Source organism: Styela clava, chromosome 3 (genome assembly GCF_964204865.1).
Source record: "Styela clava chromosome 3, kaStyClav1.hap1.2, whole genome shotgun sequence".
NCBI classification, from domain to species: Eukaryota; Metazoa; Chordata; class Ascidiacea; order Stolidobranchia; family Styelidae; genus Styela; species Styela clava.
Window position 1 is genome coordinate 3882026 of NC_135252.1, and position 19751 is coordinate 3901776.

The following is a 19751-nucleotide window of genomic DNA, read 5'->3' on the forward strand; positions in this document are numbered from 1 at the left end:
GGAATAATCTCAATTGACGGTGGAAAATTCTCAATGTATGGTGATGAATATGGACACCAGGACAATGACAAGATGGTAAAACTTGCTAAAGATTCTGAATTAAATGCTGATGTATTTTCTAAAGGCTCCTTCTCAGCTGATGCAAACGTCGCTGGAGGAAAAAGAGACGGAGGTTATATAGGTGTCAACTTTGACCAAGGATCATCTACATTTAAATTAGGTTCTTCGGGCATGGGAGACGCGGATCTCAATGTGTTTAGTGCAATATTGGGGAGCAAAGCCAATGCTCATGCTACTTCGAATGGTGATATGGAAATAATCATGAACGGCGGCAAATATGATTTTATTGGTGGTTATGATCAGTACGATAATGTTGATGCAAATATGGACATCAGTGCTAAACAACTGGTTCAAGCTTCAGCAATGGCAAAAGGTGGATTGACAGCAGATGTATCATCCGCATATGATGATCGCACAGGTAACCAGTTTTATGGCATTTACGAAGGTCCTGACAGCATTATTTCATTGAAAAGTGACAGTTTAGGTGGTGCCTCTGCATCTCATACGGCTGGCATTCATGGTATGTTTGGTAAAGCCAATGCTAAGGCTTCAATGGGTGGAATAATCTCAGTTGACGGTGGAAAATTCTCAATGTATGGTGATAAATATGGCCATTATGACAATGACATGATGGCGAAACTTGCTGAAGATTCTGAATTAAATGCTGATGTATTTTCTAAAGGCTCCATCTCAGCTGATGCTAAAGTCGCTGGACGAAAAAGAGTCGGAGGGTATATGGGCGTCAACTTTGACCAAGGATCATCTACATTTAAATTAGGTTCTTCAGGCATGGGAGACGCGGATCTTAATGTGTTTAGTGGAATAATGGGAAGCAAAGCCAATGCTCATGCTACTTCGAATGTTGATATGGAAATAATCATGAACGGCGGCAAATATGATTTTATTGGTGGCTATGATAAGTACGATAATGTTGATGCAAATATGGACATCAGTGCTGAACAACTGGTTCAAGCTACAGCAATGGCAAAAGGTGGATTGACAGCAGATGTATCATCTGCGTATGATGATCGCACTGGTAACCAGTTTTATGGTATTTACGAAGGTCCTGACAGCATTATTTCATTGAAAAGTGACAGTTTAGGTGGTGCCTCTGCATCTCATATGGCTGGCATTCATGATATGTTTGGTAAAGACAATGCTAAGGCTTCGATGGGTGGAATAATCTCAGTTGACGGTGGAAAATTCTCAATGTATGGTGATGAATATGGACACCATGACAATGACATGATGGTAAAACTTGCTAAAGATTCTGAATTAAATGCTGATGTATTTTCTAAAGGCTCCATCTCAGCTGATGCTAAAGTCGCTGGAGGAAAAAGAGACGGAGGTTATACAGGTGTCAACTTTGACCAAGGATCATCTACATTTAAATTAGGTTCTTCAGGCATGGGAGACGCGGATCTTGATGTTTTTAGTGGAATGATGGGAAGCAAAGCCAATGCCCATGCTACTTCGAATGGTGATATGGAAATAATCATGAACGGCGGCAAATATGATTTTATTGGTGGTTATGATAAGTACGATAATGTTGATAAAAATATGGACATCAGTACTGAACAACTGGTTCAGGCTACAGCAATGGCAAAAGCTGGATTGACAGCAGATGTATCATCTGCATATGATGATCGCACTGGTAACCAGTTTTATGGTATTTACGAAGCTCCTGACAGCATTATTTCATTGAAAAGTGACAGTTTAGGTGGTGCCTCTGCATCTCATACGGCTGGCATTCATGGTATGTTTGGTAAAGCCAATGCTAAGGCTTCAATGGGTGGAATAATCTCAGTTGACGGTGGAAAATTCTCAATGTATGGTGATAAATATGGCCATTATGACAATGACATGATGGCGAAACTTGCTGAAGATTCTGAATTAAATGCTGATGTATTTTCTAAAGGCTCCATCTCAGCTGATGCTAAAGTCGCTGGACAAAAAAGAGTCGGAGGGTATATGGGCGTCAACTTTGACCAAGGATCATCTACATTTAAATTAGGTTCTTCAGGCATGGGAGACGCGGATCTTAATGTGTTTAGTGGAATAATGGGAAGCAAAGCCAATGCTCATGCTACTTCGAATGGTGATATGGAAATAATCATGAACGGCGGCAAATATGATTTTATTGGTGGTTATGATAAGTACGATAATGTTGATGCAAATATGGACATCAGTGCTGAACAACTGGTTCAAGCTACAGCAATGGCAAAAGGTGGATTGACAGCAGATGTATCATCTGCGTATGATGATCGCAGTGGTAACCAGTTTTATGGTATTTACGAAGGTCCTGACAGCATTATTTCATTGAAAAGTGACAGTTTAGGTGGTGCCTCTGCATCTCATATGGCTGGCATTCATGATATGTTTGGTAAAGACAATGCTAAGGCTTCGATGGGTGGAATAATCTCAGTTGACGGTGGAAAATTCTCAATGTATGGTGATGAATATGGACACCATGACAATGACATGATGGTAAAACTTGCTAAAGATTCTGAAATAAATGCTGATGTATTTTCTAAAGGCTCCATCTCAGCTGATGCTAAAGTCGCTGGAGGAAAAGGAGACGGAGGTTATACAGGTGTCAACTTTGACCAAGGATCATCTACATTTAAATTAGGTTCTTCAGGCATGGGAGACGCGGATCTTGATGTTTTTAGTGGAATGATGGGAAGCAAAGCCAATGCCCATGCTACTTCGAATGGTGATATGGAAATAATCATGAACGGCGGCAAATATGATTTTATTGGTGGTTATGATAAGTTCGATAATCTTGATAAAAATATGGACATCAGTGCTGAACAACTGGTTCAGGCTACAGCAATGGCAAAAGCTGGATTGACAGCAGATGTATCATCTGCATATGATGATCGCACTGGTAACCAGTTTTATGGTATTTACGAAGCTCCTGACAGCATTATTTCATTGAAAAGTGACAGTTTAGGTGGTGCCTCTGCATCTCATATGGCGGGCATTCATGATATGTTTGGTAAAGCCAATGCTAAGGCTTCGATGGGTGGAATAATCTCAGTTGACGGTGGAAAATTCTCAATGTATGGTGATGAATATGGACACCATGACAATATCATGATGGTAAAACTTGCTAAAGATTCTGAATTAAATGCTGATGTATTTTCTAAAGGCTCCTTCTCAGCTGATGCAAAAGTCGCTGGAGGAAAAAGAGACGGAGGTTATATAGGTGTCAACTTTGACCAAGGATCATCTACATTTAATTTAAGTTCTTCAGGCATGGGAGACGCGGATCTTAATGTGTTTAGTGGAATAATGGGAAGCAAACCCAATGCTCATGCTACTTCGAATGGTGGTATGGAAATAATCATGAACGGCGGCAAATATGATTTTATTGGTGGTTATGATCAGTACGATAATGTTAATGCAAATATGGACATCAGTGCTAAACAACTGGTTCAAGCTTCAGCAATGGCAAAAGGTGGATTGACAGCAGATGTATCATCTGCATATGATGATCGCACTGGTAACCAGTTTTATGGTATTTACGAAGGTCCTGACAGCATTATTTCATTGAAAAGTGACAGTTTAGGTGGTGCCTCTGCATCTCATACGGCTGGCATTCATGATTTGTTTGGTAAAGCCAATGCTAAGGCTTCAATGGGTGGAATAATCTCGGTTGACGGTGGAAAATTCTCAATGTATGGTGATAAATATGACCATTATGACAATGACATGATGGCGAAACTTGCTGAAGATTCTGAATTAAATGCTGATGTATTTTCTAAAGGCTCCTTCTCAGCTGATGCAAAAGTCGCTGGAGGAAAAAGAGACAGAGGTTATATAGGTGTCAACTTTGACCAAGAATCATCTACATTTAAATTAGGTTCTTCAGACATGGGAGACGCAGATTTGAATGTGTTTAGTGGAATTATGGGAAGCAAAGCCAATGCTCATGCTAGTTCGAATGGTGATATGGAAATAATCATGAAAGGTGGCAAATATGATTTTATTGGTGGATATGACAAATACGATAATCTTGATGCAAATATGGACATCAGTGCTGAACAACTGGTTCAAGCTACAGCAATGGCGAAAGGTGGATTGACAGCAGATGTATCATCTGCATATGATGATCGCACTGGTAACCAGTTTGATGGTATTTACGAAGGTCCTGACAGCATTATTTCATTGAAAAGTGACAGTTTAGGTGGTGCCTCTGCATCTCATATGGCTGGCATTCATGATATTTTTGGTGAAGCGAATGCTAAGGCTTCGATGGGTGGAATAATCTCAGTTGACGGTGGAAAATTCTCAATGTATGGTGATGAATATAGACACCATGACAATGACATGGTGGTAAAACTTGCTAAAGATTCTGAATTAAATGCTGATGTATTTTCTAAAGGCTCCATCTCAGCTGATGCTAAAGTCGCTGGAGGAAAAAGAGAAGGAGGGTATATAGGCGTCAACTTTGACCAAGGATCATCTACATTTAAATTAGGTTCTTCAGGCATGGGAGACGTGGATCTTAATGATTTTAGTGGAATAATGGGAAGCAAAGCCAATGCCCATGCTACTTCGAATGGTGATATGGAAATAATCATGAACGGCGGCAAATATGATTTTATTGGTGGTTATGATAAGTACGATAATGTTGATAAAAATATGGACATCAGTGCTGAACAACTGGTTCAGGCTACAGCAATGGCAAAAGCTGGATTGACAGCAGATGTATCATCTGCATATGATGATCGCTCTGGTAACCAGTTTTATGGTATTTACGAAGCTCCTGACAGCATTATTTCATTGAAAAGTGACAGTTTAGGTGGTGCCTCTGCATCTCATATGGCTGGCATTCATGATATGTTTGGTAAGGCCAATGCTAAGGCTTCGATGAGTGGAATAATCTCCGTTGACGGTGGAAAATTCTCAATGTATGGTGATGAATATGGACGCCATGACAATGACATGATGGTAAAACTTGCTAAGGTCTCTGAAGTATATGCTGAAGCTGATAGTTCAAATGCATTAAAGGATAAAGCTGACTATAATTATTCAAATTTTGAAAGTAAATCTAACTGTGTTGATGAACTCGGAAAAGAAAGACATTATGGCGAAACATGGTATTTTAATGGTGATCCCTGCAATTTATGCACTTGCATTTCTTCAAACAATGTCAGGTATTATTTTAATTTTTTTGTTTAAAATATTGATGATATGGAAATTTCTTCTTATAATGCTTTTTTTTATTTCACAGATTCCATAGCCGTAAATGCAGCGATTATCCATCTGTGCCATTTGGTCTGAAAGTAGTTGCTGAAAAATCTGATGACTGTTGTTTCAGCTATAGAATAGTATCTTCGGATTGTAATCTCAAATGTTCATTTTCTCCACCTATTTGTGAATTTTACGAAGATCTTTTGACTTATCCTATTGACTCCTGCTGTGCATCTTATGAATGTGCTTGCAATCCCACAAAATGTCCTTTACTTGATGTTCTCGATTGCCCACATGGAATGAAAAAAGTGATCACTGACACTCATTCATGCTGTCCTGTGAATAAGTGTATTGCCACTTCTTTTATTGTGAAAGGATCAAATGCTCATTTTCCATTGCTGAATGATATAATTTTGAGTGGAGAAAGTACTAATACCTTCTCTGAAGATAGAAAATTTGGTGGTATATCTCTTTTCGAAGGTGTAAAATCCAATGAAGCAGTTATTTCAAATGGCTCAGACAAGTCTGATCATGATAATACTGTTGGTGATCAAAAAGTGAAAAATGACTTACCCTCAGCATATGCATCATATGCTGCATCTCGTTATATGATGCTAGCTTCTAGTAGTACAGATGGGTCTATTGGCTTAAAGAGCAGAGCAAATTGCCCTGGAGTCTTTGAAGCATGTTCTGTTATCTGTCCCCCAGAACAATATTGTGATGGAAATACCTGTGTATATCCTCAAGACTGTCCGTGTTATAGAAACTCTCTGAAACGTGTGGTTAGTATTTTTACCAAATAAATCACAATTTAGAATGTTCTATAATTACAAATTGCTAAATACTAATTATTAAATAACAGACTGGTTCTGTATGGAAAGAAGATATGGGTTGCACTAATTGCATATGCATAAGTGGTGAAGTGAAATGCACAAAAGAGGTTTGTGATGTCACGACATGTCCTGCAGGGGAAGTATTGGCTTACAGTGATGGGGAATCTTGCTGTCCGTTGTGTATCACTTCAGAAAAATCTTGCATTGATATCAATAATGTTCATCATGAAGTGAGTTAAAATTCATGTTTTTGTCATAATTTTCTAAATTTTAGTTAATATTGTTTTGCTTTCGAAGATTGATGAGACATGGGTCAGTGAAGAAACATGTCAGAAATGCATTTGTGCATCCACTGGTGTGCAATGTGAACCAATGTCTTGTACATCCAAACAAAACCTTGCTTGTGAAAATGATGAAAAGCTTGTGACTGTAATGGAAGGTTGCTGCCCGTCTTATGAATGTGGTACGACTCTTGTTCATATTAGATAGAAATTTATAAAGCAATCTCATGCTGTAAGTTATCATTTTTTTATAAGCATAATACCATCTATTGTTTGTAACTGAAACTGAATGTTACTGAACAAATGTATTTTATATCAGTTTGCGACAAGTCTAACTGCAATTCAAATCCACTCGTGTGTGACAGTGAATTCCATGAAATTGTTGCTGTTAATCCAGAAATGTGCTGCCCCACTTTTGAATGTGGTAAGTAACTACAGAAAATGAAATGTTTCTTTAAATGCATTTTGGACACTGGCATGACATATGTATCAGTTTGGAAAGGGGTCATTGCTTTCTTCTGCAACTAATGTACAGATCTATTTCATGTTTCTAGGATTATGAAAGAAGTCACTATGACTTTCATGTTTTTCAATTAAATTTTCTCTGAATCTATGGCGTTCATACGACATTCGATAAACATATTTTCAAATCATTTTTTATTTTATGTTTTGTATTTCTAAATTTTCTCTGAATTGATACATTTATTCACCATTTTTCTCAAGTGCGAAATGTAATCCACTTACATAACTTTTCAGTGTGCATTACATCAAAATGTCCATCTGCTATTACATGTGGAACAGATGAAAGACGAGTAAGAATAAATGCTGATGATGAATGCTGCCCAGAATACAGATGCGAACGTATGTTTTGTGTTCATTATATTAAAACCCAAAAGAACATAGCATAAAAATTCTTCTCCAGTACAGAATTCATCACATGCTGCGTTGGTTATTAAATTTTTTTTCGATGCAATAAGTAGAGCTCACCCGGTATATTCACTTGTATGAGTCAATATTAGTATAATAACTATGTTTGAATCTTCAGAATTGTGATAGTGAACTTTTTATACATACAACATTAGTTGAATACAAATATAATAAAGCATATTGTTTTTCAAGTTGCTTCAAGTTTTTAAATAATGTACCTGTTTACCACTTATTCATTAGATTTTGCAAAATTACCATGATCAAAAAGGATTATGGTTTTATCAAATTCTTGTGGTTCTCACTGCCATCTTTTCCGTGATAACAGGTATGGGCTGTGCTGATTCTACTGGAGAGTTCCATGGTATTGGATCAACTTGGGAACATAAAACAGATTCTTGCTTGACATGCAGTTGTTTATCTGATAAAAACTTACTTTGTTCTACAAAACGCTGCTCTGCTAAGAACTTGCCTATTTGTCTAAATGGAAAACAACCAAAAGCTGTATTCGATGTAAACGGATGTTGTCCATCATATGTTTGTGACTGTAAGTAATGTACCTGAAATTTGCTTTTCGCATATACATATAAAACATTGATAGGATGTACATTATATTTATAATGTCATTTTATTCTAGTCTCATGTCGTGGATATTCTGCCAGTTCACGAATTCACACATTTGATGGATATAGCTATTCTCGCTCCTGTCCATGTAAGCACATTATTGCCAGAGACATCTTTGATCTCGACTTTGAAATAAGTGTAGGACGACGCTATTGCAGCACCAGCAAGAGAAGAGTTTGTTCAAAATCATTCACATTAAACAACAAGCTTATGTCAAAAGTGATGGTTCTTAAAGAAGATTTAATGGTAAGAGAATCTAAAGCAAACTTAGTGCATCATTTGTACAGGCCGGCATTTTTTGGTTTAGAATAATTCCCAACAAGACAAAAAATAATATTACACATCAAATTGAAGAATTGAGATGATATAAATCTTAAATACTTTTAGGTGGAAGGAGATACTGATGGCTTTGATGTCAGTAAAACAGTATCAAAAGCGTCCATAACTTTTAAAAAACTCCATGTCACGTTTGAGTATGACTTGAATGCAGATGCCTGGGAAATCATAGTTCCAACGAAGTTTGCAGCGAAGACAGAGGGGCTTTGTGGTATGGCTGATGGAGACATTTCAAATGATTTGTGGGTCGGAGGATATGCCATCGCTCAAACAAAGAAAGATGCCATAGAAACATTTTTCAACCACTGGCTTATTGATGTCAATGCTGATACATCCTGCTTTGTTGATGCTATAATTGATGTCGATATTTCAATGTTTTCGGTAAAATCTTTTTGTGCTGAGGTCAGTAACATTTTTCTATCAACATAATTGTACTTTGCAATTTTGATGTATTTCAATTGATTTGATGTATTTTAATATGTTTTACAGATATTTTCTTCTACTTTCCCTAATTGCTTGGTTGACAAGACAGAATACTTGGAGACATGTACAAAGAAGAGTGCTGGAATGGCAACGCCAGCTGGAATAGTTCCTGCTAGTTGGCCAGGATGTTCTGCTCTCTCAGCATATGCAGCAGACTGTGCTCGAACTGGTACCTGTGCTCACTGGAGAAGAGATGACCTTTGTCCATATTCTGTATGTGGAGCAATGGGTGCCCAATACTCAGCATGTGGACCTAGTGTTGTAAAGACATGTACCAATTACAAATTTTACAGTGGTCTCAAAATATCACATAATGTCGAGGGATGTTTCTGTACTGGAGATTTAGTAAGTCATAAATATAAAATTTCTAAATATTTAATTAAATAATTTAATTAATAGCTCAAAGTAATACTATAGATCAGGGGTGGCCAACTTCCGATCGTTCGCGATCGACCATAAAATTTCTTACAAGCTTGTGATCGACTGACTGGTCAATGATGCTGTTGTATCAAAAAAACCAAACGTAGCTCTCTTATAACTTCTTCAGCACTATACCTCATTTCTCTAACGCGCATTACCAACGCTGTCAACAGAAACAATTATTAATGAAAACTGTTTAGTTCAATAATTGGTCACTTCGTTTTAATGAATGAAATAGTTTATTAAATGCCTAATGAGAAATAAACGCACACAAAAAGAATGCTCCACAGTACATTTATTGTTTCATAATCAGGCGTATATCCCGTCAAAAACAGTTTCAAGCAATCGACCAAGTGGAAATCGGTTAGTAAAGAACGTTGTTTAGTTTTTATGACATTCATAAATGAAAACGCAGATTCACATAAATACGTTGACCCAAAACAAGAATGGATATATTCCGCACATTTTTTCAAGTTGCTGTATTTCGAACTAACGAACCTCTATAAGTTTGGTTCGGGAGCTCAGGCTTCGAGGAACACGTCTGCTTTCAGTGCTAACATTTCCATTTCAAGATCACCTCTATCCAAAGCAAATACGTCACTTAATTGTTGAGAAACAGATGACACGTTTAAATCCGACTTGAATGGGTATGATACGAATTCATCCTAAATCTTCTATATTTCAGAAATCACTGAACCAAACTTCAAATTCGTCAGAAATCAAATTTATTTCATCAACATATTTCTCAGCGTCCCAAATACTACCAGAATGCTTTTCTAAAAGGTCTTTAATGTTTGGAAAAATTTTGAACTGTTTTTCATTTGGAACTGAGATCAGTGAAGGAATTTGCATTTTAAAAGCACCAATTGCACTGATCATTTCACTAATTGGTTTAGCCTTTTCTTGTAACTGTAGATTTAAGAACGCCAATCTGCCAGTGAAATCAGCTAGGAAAGCCAGGTCACCCAGCCAAACTGGATCGTCCAACTTGACGTGGTTATCACCTCTGTGTTATAGAAATGCGCGAATTTCCTCCAATAAATCACAGAATCTTTGAAGAAATTTGCCTCTACTTAACCACCTTACATCCGTGTGTAATGGGAGCTCATTTCCTTCAAATTCCTGCGCAAAAAGGCGTCTTTGAAGGGGTCTTGCCCTTATAGAGTTCGAAATTTTGAATGCAATGTCCGTTATCTTCTTTGTGTTTAGCCGCTTGCTGCACAAAACTTGTTGATGAATTATGCAATGGTACTGCAAAAAATCAGGAAAATCATCTTCTCTTCGGCACAAGGTGACCAAGTCGTTCACGCTGCCCACCATTGATTTTGCCCCATCTGTTGTTATTGCAACCAACTTCCACAAAGGCAACTTTACATCTGTGCAATACTTTTTAAATGAAGTATAAATATCTGTCCCCTTAGTCCTTTCTTTCAAAGTTATGCCACCAAACACTTCCTCTTTAACCTTCCAATCATGAAATACCTTCCATATGAACACAATAATCTGAGCCACATCTTTGACATCCGTCAACTCATCAAGCTGTAATGAAAAATACTCACATTTGGTAAAATCATTGCGAAGCTGGTCTGACACATTTTCACTTATCTTTTCTATCCTCCTCATCACAGTGTTTCTCGATAATTGTAGGTCTTTAATAACATTTTTAATTTCACTCTTATTATGAAGATTTTCTGAAAGAGGCTATCTGAAATTTCGAGAAAACATTCCTTCAGCAATTCCCCTTCTGAAAATGCCTTTCCTTTCTTTGCTAAGAAAAAACTGGCTTTAAATGAAGCTAAAGTAGTTGCTTTTGACGAAGTGCAAAATAGTTTTAGGCTTCTTTGCTGTCAACGTAGATTACTTTTGAGCTCATTGAATTTTATCTTTCTCACTTCACTTCTGATGGGAAAATCGTTGTTATACTTGACATGGCGCATCATGAATGTCTTTCAATATTCTCTTTTTTAGGAAAAGCTAGAGCTAAATTACAAATAAGACAGGTACAGTTCTTGTTTACCATGAAGCAGAAGTAGGTCAGCTCCCATTCTTCATTAAAGTGGTAGGTTTTCTTTCTCTTTGAAGAGCTCATTGTAAAAATTGAGCTAGAATACGGCTGAAATATAATAAACACACCGAAACTATAGCAATGAATTAAATGGCCGTTAGAACATGTGCAGCTCAATTGATAACCCACAAGTTATATAAACAGTTTGGCTGTTTTCAATACAAAATGCAGAATCCAAAAGTATGAGCCTACGTATCTTTGGTATCAATCAACTTTGCCCAGACAGTTTACACGCGATGGTAAGCCGATGCAAAAATACAAGTGCTCACATGCTTCTCTTCAATATCTCTCATTTAGTTCAGAAGACTAGTCTGGACTTGTTCCAAAAGTGACGTAATGCCCTTTTCGGAAAGCACTTTATAATATATCTCTTCTATCTCACATGTTTATAACAGCGCTCATAGTTTCTCGAAACTTTCTCTCTTATCGAGGCCATAGGGTGAAAATGCGCTACGAGCCTCAGGTAACATTTAGTGGAAAGAGGCATATACAAGCTTTCCAGTGATTTGCTCAAATTAACCGACTTGATGGATAATTTTTCACTCATTTTAGGAAGGAATATTTATTGAAAAGTGTTTGTCTTTGCGATCGACCATTGAAACCTCGATGTTGACTTGTTGGCCACCCCTGCTATAGATGATCTTTAAAATAACTTTCCATTAGATAAAGAACCCATATGCTGCCTTCATGTGAAATATATAGCATACCGATATGAAGTCTGGATATCAGTAGAAGTATTTGGAACTGAACTTTTGTTGGAATTTAATTGAATCAATACTACACCTAAGATTGTACTTTATCTATTTTATCATTGTTTAAAACCTAAAACAGATTTTGTTGGATGGAAAATGTGTCAGCTCATCTGAGTGTGTGCACTGTACCGATGAAACAGAGGCTGGTAGAAAAGTTGGAGAACAATGGAGTGTGGTAAATGATCCATGCTTTATTGCAACTTGTCAGCCTGATGGTCAAATAGTGCAAAGTCAACTCAAATGCCCAGAAGCACCAGTTTGTGAGGATGGCGAGGTATGCATGGCTTAAACAGTGGCACCTACTATTCATCATTTCATTATTACGATATGGCTAACATTCATCTCACTTTGGACAAGCAAGGGTACTGTACAAATTCGAGATGAAATCCCTCTGGAAGTATGTTGATGAACAATGATAAGACTTTTTATGCATCAAATGAGCTAGCTGTTAACGTCTATTAATTTTCAGGCCCTTATAATCATATTCTCTTTCAATTGAAAAGCATTATTTGAATATTGTTGTTGATATTGATTTAAATTGAACAAGCATATTTCAGTATTTTTCATATATTTCAGCATATTTCAGTTACATTGAAAAGTAAACATATTCTTATTGAATAAGATCTTATAATATGCATTTTCTCTAGCATCTCGCTACTGTCACTGATGATGATGTTTGCTGCCCTGCATATAGTTGCATCTCAAATGACCATGAGAGATTATGTGTTGGAATTAGATGCCCACCAATTGTAAGGCCAAGATGTTCTTCGGTTGGATTAACACTTGTAGCAAAACGAAGTGGTACAAAAGGCTGCTGCATGACATATTCCTGCGAGTGTGATACAACATTGTGCATTGGTGTCTCATTAACAGTAGGTTATTTTGAATTGACATAAAATAAAGAAATATTTCGAATCGTACACGCTATCCATTTTTTAATAGTGTGTGTGTTTATAAAGTCACATCATATTTTTTGGAATGCAATATGATTCTTGTTACCTTTGATATCCTTAATCAGAACGCAAGGATAAACAGTTAGAGAAGCATGAAATGAATATGATCAATTTACTTTTAATTAGTTGTAGAACTGTTTCATTGGAACTTCCACTGGGAATTCTATTTCAAATGCAATGTTTTATTTGTGTTTCAGACATGTGAAGAAGGTGAGGAACTTGTTGTTGTCAACCCAGATCAATGCTGTCCCACTGCTACCTGTGTCTGCAAACCTGAGTTATGCCCCGACAACTACATACCTAAATGCAATGCTGGATATGTTCTAAGTCCTGTAGAAAATGAAAGATGCTGTACCCGATATGAATGTCAGTGTGACAGATCTACATGTGAAGTGCAAGTACCAATCTGCCAAGGAGGAATGGTTCCTGTAGTATCAAATCCTGGAGAGTGTTGCCCATCATATGAATGTCAATGTGAAGTTAGCAAGTGTGAACCCAATACTCAAGAGTGTGGATTTGGATACAAAAAAATACAAACTAGCTCTGCAACTGACTGCTGTGTCACTTATGAATGTGAGTGTGACTCTACATTGTGTCCAACCTTGAAGACCACCACCTGCCCACAGTCACCAGGATACAGGTAAAAAGCTGAGAAGTATCCGTGCCAGTCTGTTTATGTCTTGTTTATTTTTTAGTCATTTGTATCACTGTAATAGACTAATCAAATCTTTATTCAGAATTCTTACTACTGGAAGAGAAACTCGTGAATCGGGTCTTGCAGAATGCTGCCCAAGTCAGCCAGAACAATTTTGTGTTTGCGATGTAAATAGCTGTGACCCGGTTAAGCCCACTTGTTCATCGTATCAGAGATTGTACAGAACAAACCCAGAAGAATGTTGTCCAGTGTACGCTTGTGAATGTGATTATGGTGAGAATCTGTTGTAAAACATTATATGATAAACTATTACATATATAATAAACATAATTCGCATGACTCAACAGTATCCCACTGGCAATATACAGTTTACATATCCATATATTTGTCCTAGCCTATTCGATTAGGTAGGCTGTTTCATGAGCTTCACTATGTCAAAGGATGAATATAAAGAATATCAAAAATCTATGTTATGTAATTATAGTAATCACTTATTCATTTCCAGCTACATGTGATCGAGGAGATTTGTCATGTCCAACAAACAAACACTTATCAGAAAAAGTATTGAATGAATGTTGCACAACATCTGTATGCGAATGCAACGATTGTAGTATGCCTGAACCATGTAAATCAGGTTGGACTGCAATTGACAATCATGATGAATGTGGATGTACTCTAAGAATATGTGAGCCAGCATCATCCTGCATATATGATGGGGAATCTCATCAACCAGGTGAAAACAGTTACACAATATTTAGTAAATGGTAATAATATGTTTTTTGAGCATAATTTGTAAATTATGTATGCATATTTATTCAAAATGCAACAGTATTTGCATATTAAAAACATGATAACAGAAATAAAAGACACTCAAACTTTCTAGTAACTCAAAATTATACAAGTTTAGAATCGATACATAGTATTGGAATAATAGCCCTGGCTTCTTGAGTAAATATACTTATACTTAATAACATCAATACAGGATCTGTGTGGATGGAAGATGTTTGCAACGAATGTACTTGTAGCAGTTCAACTAATGTACTTGGGGAATATGAAACAACATGCTCAATTGTAAGATGTGGAACCTGTAGTGCAGGCTACACATATATCCCTGTAGCAGGACAATGCTGCGGAGATTGTGTACCAAATGTTTGCCATTACCAAACTAAACAATACGCTATTGGACAAACATGGATTCCAGAAGGTTTGTGAAGTCTCATAATTCTCTGTCGTAATAATTTAGGCTGGCTGGCTTTTATATGAAAACAGATAAAAAGAAATTTTTTCTGTTAACTTACAATTTTTATTATTTTTACAATTTGATCACAACATTCAGCATAATTAAATTAAATCTATCAACAATGTGAAAACATATTTTAACAAGAGAAGCTCTATACTTTATATTCAGTTTAATAATAGATTCACATTTTTTATTTACTTCATCAATCGAATTGCACTTTCATTTTATAGATGATCAATGCACAACTTGTGAATGTATGACTGACCCACTTACAAACGAAGTCTATAGTCAGTGTACTTCACCATCCTGCACTCCATTTGATCCATCCTGCCCCGAAGAGAACATTGTAACAGATGGATGTTGCTCTGTGTGCAACATTGGTAAGTCCATTTCAGAAAAACAGTTCTGAATATAATTTCAGTTTATTGCAGAGACATCCTGACTAGATATACCAAAAATATAGCAAAAAAAGAAGTTTTTATTGAGCCACATTATTAATAATAAATTGAAGATATGCTACTGTAAATCTACAACCATTCATAAATAACCTTATAATATATATAGGCTATATGTGCAATATTGGCACTCCACAATATTGGCCGGGTCTTGATTAAGGGCCCGTTTGGATAGCCACCCTTGTGAACAGGACATAAAAATAAATAAGGGCCGGTGCTTGAATACCAGCCCTGTGTAAAAGTTTTTTTTTTTTTTTACGGATTTGTACCTGCGGTGCGTAGAAAAAGTCAAATTTTTCATTATTCTCGTTTAAATCATACTTGAGAACTGGAAATGACAATATACGGTATTAATTATTGTAACGATCGATCTTATCTACCGGTATTTTTGTGTGTAATTTTACTTTAAAAATAACAAGCGCCCCTGCTTGAATAAGGGCCCGGTTAGTGAGTATGTTTAAAAAAATAAGCGCCGGGGCTATTAAACGAGCAAATACGGTAGTCTTATGCGGATTGTTTCTTGGTTGTAAAACACATCATGCAGATTCAATAGTTGATATTATTTCAGTCATCAGCAAATAAACTATACGAGAAACAATTCAACATAGGACATTGATGCTGTATGAACTTTGGGGAAAACGATCTTTCATTTTTTCAATCACCAGGATATCACATGTTGTTACAAAATGAGTCTTCTTTCCAATCATACTATGAGCATGTGTTTAAAAGCAGCTTTATTTATTTCAGTGCCAAAGACTGGCTGTACACCAACAGTGGATTTCAATGAAGAACTAGAAGTGGATGGCTGCAAATCTACCGAGAAGGTGGAAATGACAATGTGCCATGGAAGTTGCACAAGTGGATCAATTTTCTCCTCAGAAGCAGGATCATTCCAGAAACAGTGTACATGCTGTACAGCAATTAACACAGAAACACGTACAACAAATCTGACATGCCCTGATGGGTCAACAAAATCCCATACATATCAAGTGGCAACAGAGTGTGCTTGCCAATCTTCACAGTGTAGTGCACCATAATTTTCAGAGCTCTACAAAGATGATTTTATGATGACGGACGGAAACGATTCAGACCAATGATTGAAATGAAATACATACTAAACTAAATGATACCACCACGCTTGTAACAGTTTCAAATTAGACATATCAAACATATTCATTATTCTAATTATACATACTTTATAGCTATGATATATATCAGAGGTTTGTAAGCCTTCAGAATTGTGTCTCTTCTAATTCAATAATGTTATAGTATTCTTGGGTATTCAAAGAGTGGCCCATGCAGGAGTGGCAGTTCTTCTGCAGTATTGAACAAGCGTGCGAGACGAATGATAATTAATTGAAATGATGGTTTTATTATATTTCATTTTTATTTCTTCCAAAATTCCCTTAGCATATTTCATGTTTTCTTGTAGCGCAAGTACAGTATTTCCCTATTATAGTTATAGTAATGTAATTAGACTAAAGCTTGTGTGATGAAAGGCTTTGACATGTTTCGTCGGCGCTCACATCGCTTGTTTGAAAAATAATCTAAGGTTTATACAAATGTAAGTGATAATTTGCGATTAGAAATGTTGACCTGATTTGGCGCAGTTAACACATCTCTTTGTGAATTATCTTGATAAAATGTGAAACTTGGGATGTAGTAGGATTTCGTCGAAACAAAAAAACCTATTGTGTCACGAATGGTCGACCACAATTTTATGGATTCACACAAGGTTCACGGAGATACATTTACTCCTGAGAATTCGTTTGATGTACAAAATACAACGCACATGCAAAAGAGTGTGGCAATTTCAAAACTATTTTGTTACTGTGCGAGTTGACTGTTTTCCGAATGATTATATTCAACGTAACAGATGTGTTCTCCGATAGAGACAATGCTCTTGTAGTGCTATACTTATACATAGTTTACCTTGAATTTGGGCAACAAAAACCATGTTGCAGGGGTTTGTGGTGACGTTGTTCCAGAAATCATATTCTAGCAAAACTTTATCTTTTTTTCTTACTCATTGGTGTAATCTTGTCCAAATGGGGATTGGACAAGTGCACACTAGGAGTGAATTCAAATGCTACATGCTATTGCACTTGTAATTATGCTTAGATTGTTTCGACACATTATTTGATTTAGAATATTTGTGGATATGTTTATAATTATTTAGTCTCAGAGTAATGGTGATTGGTTGGGCGGTTATGGTATAGTTTTTGGTGGGGTATAGGGTTAATTAGAAATTATCTGCTTCTACCATATGCTATCAACTTTTTCTCTTCTTTGTACTTGTTAAATCTAGAAGGTGGATCTTGTATTGTATTGTGCAAGGGAATAAATGCATACATCAAAAGTCGTCTATGTTGCAACTATTGCGTTTAAGGGTATAATATGACAATGCATGTCGTTTGTTAATAGTTATGGTCAATCAGTATTATGGTCATTTTATTTTACAAGCGCACTGGACAACTGGTGCTCCGTTCTTAGTACTGCGAATCCGAGGATTATCCTGCGTCCTGTTGAGATGATTATGCTTCAGACAAAGTCGTACTTCTGAACATCACATACATCGTGATTCGTGGTAACATCGTTCGATTACCAATCGAAGGACAGGATACGCAAGTTCCTAATTTATTCATTGATTGTTCACATTAACTTGGCGATGTCTCCAGCAATCCTTCCGCACATAATCACCATTCGAGCTATTCTGACCCATGCGAGGTAATCAGCAGCGCGGTGCCATGCTTGCTCCTGAGGCTTAGCAAGGTGCGTCAATCGTCGATTCTCCGCACACACTCATCCCCCACAAGGTAACCGTCGGTGCGATGAAGGGCGTATTTCATAAGCTTTGCGGGTAGCATAACCTTCTGGACGAGGAAATGCCAATTTGTTCCTCTGCACAAACATTTCATATAGTTTACCGATCATAAGTATAAGTTTATTTCGACTCCATAATCAGCATAACAATACATTTGACAGATAAAAACAAATAAATAAAAACTGATTATGAAATCAGGGGAGCAAACGAAACCTTAGATAAGGTTTATAACGTACAAAATATAAGATGGAAGGTTTTGCCAAGAGGAAGTGGTACGTGTTTACTCACCTAAAATTATTAAGTTATTTCACACACGCTCACATGCACACACACACACACACACACACACACACACACACACACACACACACTGAGAAGTTATTAAAGTAAGAATAAAACGCGATAAATTTAGGGTATACTATACAGTAAACAAAAAAAATAAAAATAAATACTAGAAAAGAAAAAAATTATTTGCCACACCATATTGATATTTTTGTAATGGTTGCCATTGCCAAATTGATCGATCTTCTAATCGTTAATAAACGGGAATACGTAACACAGGTGCAACACCAAATTGCTGATAAGCTAGCGCTCGCAATTTCTGACTCAAGAATATTTTTTCTGGAATGCGTGACACTTCGGTAGCTTGTTGATTCGATGCAACTTCTATTTTTCGTTGCCGCCGCCACAGGGCATGGCAAGCGTCTTTCGAAAGTAGCGGTCTCCGGTGTTCGTGTCAGCCTTCTGCAACTCGGTGTGATTACAGGTAATTATAACAATTAATCTTGGACGAATTCTGAATATGAGTGCATAAGGCAAACGTATGGCAGCTGCAGATGTAGTATATATCAATTTCAAATGTGAAAGCTTTATGATGTCCCAGCTGAGAATGGTCTAAAATTAGTGTTGTACCAATGCAACATCTTTCCGCGGGAAGCGATTTTCAGCATTGTTGCATCTGCGCAACTTCAGTTAATATTTGAGTTTCCTGACCAGATAAAGTTGTCAATGAGTTTTGTATGACATATGAATTAAATCGAGTAATATAATGGTGCAGTACAGGCTGTTTTCAATAGTCTTGAAGCAAGCGGCCAGATATAGGAGCATAAAATACAGCCTGGATGTAATTATTATTCAAAAATAAGATTGGATATAGATTTGTGGTATCAATAGTAGAGAACTGTCTTAGATAATTCAGATTATTGGATTTTATTTGCTTTCTCATCATTTCAGTGTACAGCCAGAACAATTAGAAAATGGCAGAAAAGACAATTTCAGTCCCAGATGACATTGAAATATTGTGTATTCCAAGTGGCACAGTTTCATACGATGAAGCAGATGAAAGTAGTGATATTGAATTTGAGGATGCTGATCTTAACGAAAATAATTGTTTTGTGACCAGCAATGATGCGGATGATGTTGAGCCCTCAGAAATCAGTCATGCCCAAGATTTTTTAACTGTTGAAATCCATACCAACAGCGAAGAGGACGATAATGAAGAGCCTAGATCAGGTGTGACCCAGTCGTATCTTAGCCCTACTGCAGCAAACTTTATCTGGAGAAAAAGAAAACCAGATTCTGCTGATGTTGATTCAATCTTTAGAGGGCCAGAGTTTTCTGCTGCCCCTGAGTTTTTGCCAACTC

At 36.8% G+C, this 19751-nt stretch overlaps 1 protein-coding gene across 1 annotated transcript; it reads left to right on the top strand.

Annotated features, from left to right (window-relative positions):
- The first annotated feature begins 33 nt into the window (after positions 1-33).
- Positions 34-17629, top strand: LOC144420821 (von Willebrand factor-like). Its single transcript, XM_078110483.1, has 20 exons — positions 34-172; positions 3833-3999; positions 4813-5225; positions 5303-6044; positions 6125-6325; positions 6393-6558; positions 6696-6800; positions 7133-7237; positions 7629-7847; positions 7938-8170; positions 8312-8662; positions 8750-9088; positions 12060-12254; positions 12628-12852; positions 13131-13573; positions 13671-13861; positions 14094-14321; positions 14571-14792; positions 15059-15208; positions 16031-17629. Exons 1-20 carry the CDS (start codon positions 34-36, stop codon positions 16318-16320), a joined length of 5124 nt encoding a protein of 1707 aa, XP_077966609.1. The 3' UTR covers positions 16321-17629.
- The last annotated feature ends 2122 nt before the right edge of the window (positions 17630-19751 follow it).

Bases quoted from the DNA above. Each gene is read 5' to 3' on its own strand.
- LOC144420821 (XM_078110483.1), top strand. From the start codon at position 34: ATGTATGGTGATGAATATGGACACCAGGACAATGACAAGATGGTAAAA. The intron at 6,559-6,695 runs GTACGACTCTTG...ATTTTATATCAG, and splicing joins CTGCCCGTCTTATGAATGTG to TTTGCGACAAGTCTAACTGC. The intron at 14,322-14,570 runs GTGAAAACAGTT...ACATCAATACAG, and splicing joins TGGGGAATCTCATCAACCAG to GATCTGTGTGGATGGAAGAT.